We start from the raw sequence: 9879 nt of genomic DNA, 5'->3' as shown, positions 1-9879 counted from the left end.
AATATAAGATTCGAAAAATTATAACTTTTACATTATAAAATTATTATAAATATCAAAATTAATTATATATTTAATTAATTATATATTTTTAATTAATTATAATATTTATATTTGAGAAAAATAAGTTTATTAGTTTTTTTTCCATTCTCGAGGCTGAGAAGCTGGCATTAATTTTCAATTTTTATGACAGTCATTTCGTTATTAATTGTATCGCTTATCCGCCTGTCTACGAAAGACAGAAATAGCGAAATAATACGCATTCTCGATTTAGCGCAGGCGTGTGAAAAGAATTGGACTGACGCCCAAATGAGAGCTGGCGGCGCCATTCAACGCCAACGCTACAGACACTTGTTCTAAAGTCAATCATCTTGAAAAAAAAAATCGTTAATTTGCATACAATGAATGAAACTCATACAAGTACAAATTGTATAATATATTGTTTACTGAATGTATTTATATTATATGCTTTAAAAACAATGTTTTTGGGATCTTCGATTAAAATGGATTTCAAAATGAATAAATCAAACTCGAAAAAGAAACAGAAATCTAACTTTGTTTTTTTTTAATTCTAAAATTTATTACTTTCTTATAATACTTTTAAAGTGACAAAATTATTACAAAATTCTTTTAAATCTTTATTTAAAAAAAATCACTTTTTCAATTTTTCTTAAAATCTATTGAGAACAAATATGAAAAAAATGACTTTTTTTTAAACAATTAGTTTAAAAAAAACTTTTTTTTTAAACAATTAATTAAAAAAAACTTTTTTTTTAAACAATTAGGAACGTTAAAACATTTATTACATAAATGAATGAATCAGTTTACTGACGTTTAACATAACTGTGTTCGATAATATAAACTACATAGAATGTCTGGCGAATATAAGGCGTACATTAGACAGAGGAGATGCTATACGATATTACGAATATCGGGCATAAGGATATTTCGAGCGCATTCGTCGGCCTCGTGTCCCTCGTCCTCGTCCCCCCTCATTGGCGGCCCCTCTAGCCGCATGTCCTCGCATCACAGGCTGTCCTTTAGAATTTGAAATGTTTCATGTTAACATTTGTACATAAAGCTTTTAAAACAAAATATTTTGAATTTTAAAAAATCTAAATTAGAGAGAGAGAGAGAGAGAGAGAGAGAGAGAGAGAGAGAGAGAGAAATATACTATATATATATATAATATAGACCCTACGCACAATACAAAGAATAAGAAATTAGGAATAAAGAATAAATAATTTTAACTCAGAAACTGTGTATTCCGATGATATATCCGATTTCTGATAGGTTTAAATTAAGTAAATTGTTTATTCTTTATTCCTAATTCCTTATTTCTGCTATTGTGCGCAGGATCATAGATAGATAAATAGATAGATAGATAAAAGCATTTATTATTGTTCTAGGACAAGCCCTCTAAGAACAAGATAGCAGATGAGTGATGTTACAAGATGAGAAGCGATTTAGAATTAAAAAAAAAATAATAATATACAACTTATTTGATAACGCAGAGCGGAGAAATAACAAAAGTGTGATTCGTATTAACATTGAGATATGAGCGAATAGCGAATCGATAGCATGTATACGATTCAAGAGAGTGCAACAGGAATAAGTAATCAAATGCAGTAACAAAGAAAAAAAAAAACAAAATAATATACAATAATCTAAGATTAGATAACAAAGAGAGAGAGAGAGAGAGAGAGAGAGAGAGAGAGAGAGAGGAGAAGTGGGAAGAGAAGGAGAGGGAGGAGAGAAAGAGAGGGGAGGAGAGGAAGTTTAACTAAGCTAAACTTTTTTAAATTAGAACCTGATCGAAATTTTTGCCGAAACTGAATCAAAGCATTCGGCTACATGTCAATTTCAACCGAAATCAAAATTAAAAAATAGGAATCCTATAAAGGCCACATGTATAGACATGCTATATATCATACATCACTTTTTCGTCATAAATATTATAATTTATTGAAACAGTAATTAAATTTCGACCGAAATTAAAAACCGAAATTTCGATTGTATGTCAATTTTGGCCAAAGAATATAAATTACTTCTTCAATATTAAATATTATAATTTAATTATTACAATAATAATTAAATTATGATATTATAATAAATAATAATTAAATTATATATTTAACATTGAAGAATTTATATAATAATTACACATATTAAAATTAATATTTATGAAAAAACTATATGGTTTCAGTCGAAACTAATACGTGAGTGTTCGTTTTCAGTAAAAGTTCCGATCAGACTCTAAAAAATAATAGTTAAAAAGCAAATCAGTATATGCAAAGCAAAATAGGTTGAAGGTCAAGAAACGAGCAAACTGAAAAATGCTAAAATAAGTAAATAATAATTTATGTACATAAAATAATTATAAGTAGTAAATCATTTATATAAAAGAATACAAAAAAACTCATATTATTAAGGTAAAAAGATAATGTAATGAAAGAAAAGATCTTGTCTCGAAATAGACAGATAAAATCTTATTTAATCATGCTTCGTTTCTCACCTCTACCCGACTGAGTTTCGCCCCACACAATCGGTGTAGGCCTCGCACCTCTTGCCACCCTCGGCGAGAAAGGTGATCTCGGCGATCTTCTCACTGTCATTCCTCTGGCATTATTGGCATCACTCGCTGCCGCCAGATTCGCTGCCATTGTTCTTTGTCGTGTGTTACTAGACGGCGATGCTTCCGCTTCCCGATTCTCTTCCTCGACTTCTTCTTCGACAAGTTCGCTTCCTGTTTCTTCCGTCGCTTCTGCCGTATCTACGGCATCATCCTCTCCGGATGCTAGAACTACTGGTTCTTCTTCCCGCTTTTCACCCTCCGAGCTCACTTCTGTGAAAATAAAAACAATAAAAATCACATAATCATTTTCATAAAAATTAAATTTTTTAAAAATATTTAAATTAATATTTAAAAATCAAGGTTGTATATGCAAAGAAAGGTTGAAAAGCCAAAAAAGAGCAAGCCGAAAAATGTTCGAATAAATTAATTTAATATCAATAACAGTCAAATGAGAAAGAGAGAGAGAGAGAGAGAGAGAGAGAGAGAATATTTTAAACTTTTGAATATGATTAGATTTCAATGAGATACCTTCACTTGGAGTTGCGCTAGATTCTGTAGCTTCAGTGGAACCTCGTTGTTGATCATCAACACCAACAATATGAATGCTAGGAATGTTAGAGTCCTCAATATTATCTCCAGAAGTGGCTGTTACGGTAACATGTGTTACGGTGCTCTCTTGTTCTTCAGATTGGCTGCTACTAGTCTATTGCAATGAAAATTGTAAAAGAAAATTGTGAAAATTGTGAAACATTAGTACTAATAGTTTTAATCCTTAATGTTTTCATAAGAAATTATAATAAAAAATAGAAATTTGTTTTACCGAAGGAGGTAAATCCGCAGCTGGAGAAACCTGAAGCGGTGTCGTGGGAACACTACGACCAGTTCCACCATCCTCCAGCTGTGTCAGGTCCATTCTACTATCATCCAGGCTTTCCTGGACAACAGCAGAATTAGTTGAACCAAAGATCCTAGTATTAGAGCCTGTGGATGTTGTCAAAGACGGTGTCGAGGAAGCTGTCGTAGGTGTCGAAGAGTCTCCAAAAGTGAAACGCCCTTGCGGCACCTGCGGAGAACTGACAGCTTCACCGAAACCATCGCGACGAGGAACAAAGAGAGTAGGAGTACTTGGTACAATACAGTCGTCACCGCCATCCTCGTAACCTTGTTGTGGCTTTGGGGAAAAAAAAATCACGATAAAAAATTGGAATAATGTAAACTTTTTAAAATTTAATAATTAAAAATGTCGTACAAATATTTTACCAACCAAAAGAAGATGCTGCTGTTGCTGCTGTCTGGGCATGGGCGCGATTCCTCTAGAGGACATGGCTGTGAAAGACGTGGCAGGTTCAGCGGTTGGTCCAGCGCTACTTATGGCTTCGGATTGTTGTTGATTTGCAGGAATAATGGCTTGGCCTTGTCTAGAGATTTCAACACTGGTGGAATCCTCCTCCATAATAATTTCCACCTCATTATTATCTCGTTCAACTTCAACTTCGACTTCATAAGGCATTTCTTCCTCTTCCTCTATCTCTTCATACGTATCATTGTCAAATTCCTCCTCTTCCTGTGCTTGATGATTGCCTCCACCTTCACCTTCATCACAATCTACTATTACTACGCATCCTTCTTCTACTTCTTCGTCTTGATCTCTCTGACTTGATGTAGGCACCTAAAACGTTAAATGATTATCAATATTAAAATATTAAATCAATATTAATAGCGAGTTAAAATATTATTTAAAGTTAAAATATTATTTTTGAACTAAATTACAGATACAAATAGAATACAATAGAAATGTATGTTTCTTCTTTTTACATCCTCAATCTCACCTGATATTCCACTTCCGAAGCGCTGGCACTCGCAGTTGCGCTGATATCTGGTCTGGTCCTCTTCGTTTTCGGACTCTGTACTTGCTCCTGACGTCCGTGGTCCAATCCTTCAACTATCCCGGAACCAGAGGCGGTTGAGTCTCGGCCTCGAGGTCTCTTGAGTCCCGTGGAAGCTTGAGAAGTACTGACCGACTGTGTGGAGCTACTCGCCACTGTCTGTTGCTGATCACTGACGGTAATCTGTTGCTGTTGTTGCTGCTGTTCTACTCTAGGACTCACTAGCGCTACTGTTTGTTGCTGTTGTTGTTGCTGCTGCTGGCATTGTTGCTGTTGCGGCTGTAAATTAAGTGTCTCCGCACTTTCTGGGTCTTCTCTCTGTGTTGACTCCGCCGATTCACTTAACTGTGGTTGCACCACTAATTGACGAAGACTGGTTTGTGCACTTTGTGAAGAAGTACTGGTACTTGCCGGTTGGAAGTCGGTCAAACTACTAGTCGGCGAGCTCGTCTCTGTAGTGTGTACTACCTGTTGTTGTTGCATCTGATGTGGCGCAACCATAACCGGTGCACCAGCTGTAGTCGGTAAGACTGCAGCTGTCCGCGACTGCACCACCACACTCATTGGTCTAATGCTGGCCAATGGTGTTTCCGCTCTGGCAGACATCGGTTTAATGTTCGCTGTTGGTGGCTCCGTAGTCGCGCTTACTCCGCTTACTCCCGATAACTGTCTTTGGAGTTGAGCAACCCGCTGTAAAAGCGCTTCCTTTTCTGCCTGTATCTCTGATTTCTCGTGCTCCAATCTAGACATGCGACCTTCCATCTGAGATTTCAGTGCCACTAATCGTGCGTCATGTTCCGTATCAGAATCTCCTTGAACTCCGGCGTTGCCTCCCGTAGATTCTATCCTGGATTTTAGATCCAATAATTCTTTCTCGCAGATCTTCTTAGACTCTGTCAATTGCATGATCTTCGTTCTGGCGCCCTTAAGTACCTGTTTCGCTCTCTCTTCCTTCTCTATACTGCTGCGATTCATGGCTTCGATTTCTTTTCGCAGATTATCCGCTTCACTTTGAGCTACTACCATTTGGCGAGTTACCTCATCTATCTTCGTCGTGAGCTCGATGTTCGCTTGGCGAAGTTCCTGGCGGCCTTCCTCTCGCAGTTGATCTTCGCGTTCTTGTGTTGCCGCACTCGTTGCAGCATCCTCGTTTCTGATTTCCTCATTGCGATTCTTCTCTTCCTCGACGCTTTTCGCGAGTTCCTCAAATTGCGTTTTATACTTTTTAGCTATTTTGCGGATCTGAATTTCCTTGTTTTTAACATCATTAAGAATGGTATCCTTATCGCTTAGCTCCTTCCGAAGAGAAGCCAAATCCTTCGTCTTCGAAGAAGAATCGGCTAATGCCTCGTTAAGCTCCTGACCCAGCTTGCGAACCTCTTCTGATGCTCGCGACATATGTTCATCTTGAGTTTGTATCTGTCTTTGCAATTGCGTCAGTTGCTCCTCGAGTTTCGCCTTTTCTGTTTTCACTTGATTAAATTCTTCAGTTCTCTTTGCATGAGTTTCCCTCTCTGACGTCAACAATTTACTCAGATTCTCTCTTTCAGTTTGAAGTCGTCGCCAGTCTTCAGGGCTGGCTTTATTCGCTCTTTCCAATAACGTATTTGCTCTTTGCCTCCATCTGGTTGCTTCGCCTTTCAAGCTAGTGTTTTCTTCTGTCAAAGCTTCTGTTTTAACTGTCAAATCTCTGGATATATCTCGAAGAGGTACTACCTCTTCCGATAAAGAATTCACTTTGGTTGTAAGTTCGTTGACTTTCACACTGAGACTATCTCTTTCTTCCCTGAGAATTCGATTAGAATCCGTGATGGCGTTTAAGGTCTCCACCTTGCGCAGCAATTCTGCATGCTTGGATGTGGTCATTACATTAATCTCGGACTTCTCTCGTTCGGAATTTAGCAACATTTCAGTTTCTTTCAACCGCTTCTCCATTACCTCGACCTGTGATTTTAATCTGAGATTTTCAGCTCTAAGAACATCGGTTTTGGCTATGGCCAAATCCTTTTCTCTTCTTAAATATTTCATAACTCTCAACAATTGTTCAACTGATTTGGAGTCTTCCTCCAAAGAGCTGAAACTCTTATTTAGAGCTTCCAGGCTAGTATCAGGACTGTCTCTTCCGCCGCTAATTTTTGTCTGTTGACTCTGCATGATGGCTACTCGGTCACCCAACTCCTGAATTTGATTGTGCAGAAGTACATTCTGGGTATCGAGATCTATAATTCTCTTTTGAGTTTCTTCAACCTCATTCACAAGCTTCTGTTCTCTTTCTTTTGAGGCTGATTTCTCAACTTCCAAAGCTTGCACTGCTGCATTTCGTTCTAGAGTCAGAACATCAAGTCGCTGCTGAACATGTTGAGCTTCCTCTTTCAACTTTGTCAAAATCTGCAAAAACATTTATGTAAAAAAATAGTATAAAATATAAATATATTCCTTCGTTATTAGACTTACCTGCAAATCGGACGAATGCTGCAGCATTTCTCTGGTGTATTTGTCTTCTGCTTCTTTGACAGCGATAGAGGCAGATTTCAGATCTGTCTTTAACAACTCCAATTCACCCTTCAGCTCGTCGAGTTCTTCAATCTTTCTCTCAGCTTCAGCCAATCTATCCCTCAGCTCCGAATCGGTTTCTTGCCTACCATTTGATATCTTCGCCAGGTCATCACCCAATTCCTTCACTCTTTTTTGCAATGAAATGATCTCTACACGTGATTCTTTAAGAGCATTCTCCAGCTCTTCTTTATATTTATTATATTCAGTTGTCAACTCTCTCAATTGCGTTTCAGCACTCTCTGCAATATCACAATACTGCTGACTTTGTTGTCTTGCTGCTTTTAACTGTTCGGAGAGCGAATTTATTTCAACCTGAGAGGAACTCAATTGTATTTCCAAATCCTTTATTCTCTTCACAAGACTTTCATCACCTGTCAAAGGTTTAGCGATGGAATGGGCAGCTGCTTGTCTTAATTTATTGTTTAATTGATCAATTTTTTGACTACTCTGAGTTTCAGTCTCTCTCGCTTGATCTAACTCCATTCTCAATCTCTCACATAATTCGCGTTCTTCTTTCAATCTTTCTTGAGCAGTCATCAACTGTCTCTCTAAATGACTCGCCAATTCTCTGAAGCGATCCTGTTCTTCTTGAAGACGACGTCGAAGAGCAGCGCATTCCCTGTTGGCGTCATCGAGTCTCTGCTCGGCCCTAAGCTGTCCTTCAGCCTGAACTCGCTCCAAGCTAGCTTTAATAGACTCCATATCTGCCTTAAGCAATGCTTGAGTCTGTCTTTCTCTTTGGTAAACTTCCCGCTCCTTTAAGAGACGTCCCTCCGTGTCTCGCAAAAGTTGACGTTCCTGACGAAGATTTTCTAGTTGAACTTCCGCTCGAGATAAGCGAGTTTGAGCGGCGAGCGTCTCGTCTTTTAGTATCATAATACTTTGTTCATGTTTGCTAATGGTGATGTTATAATTGGTGCATTTCTCCTCAAGTGCCTTGATCTGGGATTTATATGAAGAAACATTACCCTGCAAAAGTGAGAATCTCTCATTCGCTGAGTCCAACTGCGCCCTCAATCTGCAACACCTCGCCGAATTCGATTCTGCCTCCTTTCTAAGTCTTTCAACTTCTTCGCTCAACATCTTTTCATGCGCAGTTCGTTCTTTGCGATATATCTCATATTCATCTGAAACATGTTTAAATTGATCTTCAGCCTCCTTTAATTTCTTGAGTAACTTTTCTTTTTCTTCATCACTTTTCGTTGTCTTTGATTCCTCTTCTGATTTGGATTTGCCCTCTTCGATATCTTTATCCACTTCCTCCTTCTTCTTTTCATTGGAATTCTTCATCTGTTGATACATGTTTTTGTACATATCTCTCTGCTTTAAAAGACCATCCAACATTTTCGACTGCCTATCTTGCGCAACTTGCATCTCTGTCAATTGTTCCATATAACGATCCAGCTTCTCCTTCATTTCGCCCGAATTTATTTCATCAGTGGCTCGCTCCATTTCTTCTTGTCTAGATGATAATGCGCGAACAATTGCTAAGAGTTTCTGGTTATTCTCCTGCAATTCCTCGATATCTTTAAACGTTACTAATTTTTTACTAATGATTTGCGATGACGAGATGTCATCTGTGTCTATGGATGAAGACAAATTTCTCGTTTCTACACGAGTGTTGGTGCGACTTTCTTGGACTTCTTTGAGCAGATAACATACCTAAAAAATTATCAAAAAATATATTTTTCATAATTATATATCACGATGGATCATTTGAATTTATTACTTAAATTCTAATTTGTTTGTAATAACTCACTTGTCTAGCTAAGTCAGACAACTCAGTTTTTAGCCTTTGATTTTCTGTAGAATGATGCTTGGCAAGACGATTAGCCTCATCAGAATTTTCATGAAGACGTTGATTCTCTGCGAGAAGATCGTCCAGTCTATTTGTTAGAGTCGTAATATTCGCCATAGCTGTTTCATAATCTTGACGTTGTTGCTGCAATAATGGCGCCTTCTGCTCCAATTCGCGAAGAATTACATCCATCTGAGACTTCAAACGTTCATTTTCTTCACGCTCTAAATTTAAGTCATTGGTGACTTCGACTAGTTGAGTGTAAATCTGCGTTAGGCTTAAACCTTTTCGTAACACTCGACTGGTTACAGCTGCTGCTGGTGCCAATTGTTCTACCGCTTGATTTAATTTCTCTACAAAGTTTGTACAAGCATTATAATAAATAAAATATATCTAATAAAAAAAAATTAAGAATATAACGTAACACACAGAAAATCAAATATGATACCAGAATTAATTGAACATGACAAAGAATTAGATACGTGACCCACCTTGTTGAATATTCTTCAATAATTCATTAGCATTTTCTAACTCTTTTGTCAGTTCCTGGATATTTTGTTCTTTGTCATCAATATCTTGTTTGTGCTGGACTAATAACTGATTGTATTTTGTCTCCAAGGTTCCATATTCTTCCGCGGTGCTATCCACAAGTTTTTGTAGCTCGCTTGCTGCATTAGAAAGTGCCTCGGCTTTAGCATTAGCATCATCCTTCATCGACTCGTATAAGCTAGCTAGATTTTTCTGCGCATTAATTTCTTTTTGGTAGGAATCGTTTATAGCGATTTCGTGGGCACGCTGTTGTTCCACTTTCTGAGCCAGCTCATCGGATTGTTTTTGAAGAGAAGAAACCGATTCTCGCAGTTGAGAATTGGCTTCATTGGCTATTCGCAATTCTTCCTCGCGCTGGGATAATTTTGTATCAATTAAAAGAGCCCTAGCGGAAGATTCAGATCTTGCTGTCTGAAGTTCAGACGTTCTCTTAGCCAACTCTTCTTCAAGACCTGCCATTTGTTGGGAGAGAAGTACTCGTTCCTGCTCCAATCGTTTCTCTCTACATATACATATGA

General features: G+C 37.7%; 1 protein-coding gene across 2 annotated transcripts in view; it reads right to left on the bottom strand.

The window, feature by feature from the left end:
- Positions 1–763: 763 nt before the first annotated feature.
- The window catches only part of LOC108684406 (nucleoprotein TPR-like), a 12191-nt gene continuing 3075 nt past the window's right edge, over positions 764–9879 (bottom strand). The window contains exons 4-12 of one of the 2 annotated variants that reach the window (XM_018188703.1): positions 9304–9863; positions 8774–9165; positions 6913–8676; positions 4402–6846; positions 3837–4241; positions 3393–3743; positions 3101–3275; positions 2513–2842; positions 764–1035 (exon numbers count right to left, since the gene is read on the bottom strand). In XM_018188703.1, coding sequence (XP_018044192.1) covers positions 920–1035; positions 2513–2842; positions 3101–3275; positions 3393–3743; positions 3837–4241; positions 4402–6846; positions 6913–8676; positions 8774–9165; positions 9304–9863 — 6538 coding nt within the window. In that variant the 3' untranslated portion in view covers positions 764–919. The remainder of the gene's footprint in view (positions 1036–2512; positions 2843–3100; positions 3276–3392; positions 3744–3836; positions 4242–4401; positions 6847–6912; positions 8677–8773; positions 9166–9303; positions 9864–9879) is intronic. The other variant, XM_018188711.1, reaches the window with a different exon arrangement.

This window comes from Atta colombica, unplaced genomic scaffold (assembly GCF_001594045.1).
Source record: "Atta colombica isolate Treedump-2 unplaced genomic scaffold, Acol1.0 scaffold10, whole genome shotgun sequence".
NCBI lineage: Eukaryota > Metazoa > Arthropoda > Insecta > Hymenoptera > Formicidae > Atta > Atta colombica.
Note: the sequence above shows the minus strand (reverse complement) of the source record. Positions and strands in the feature narration are given on the sequence as shown.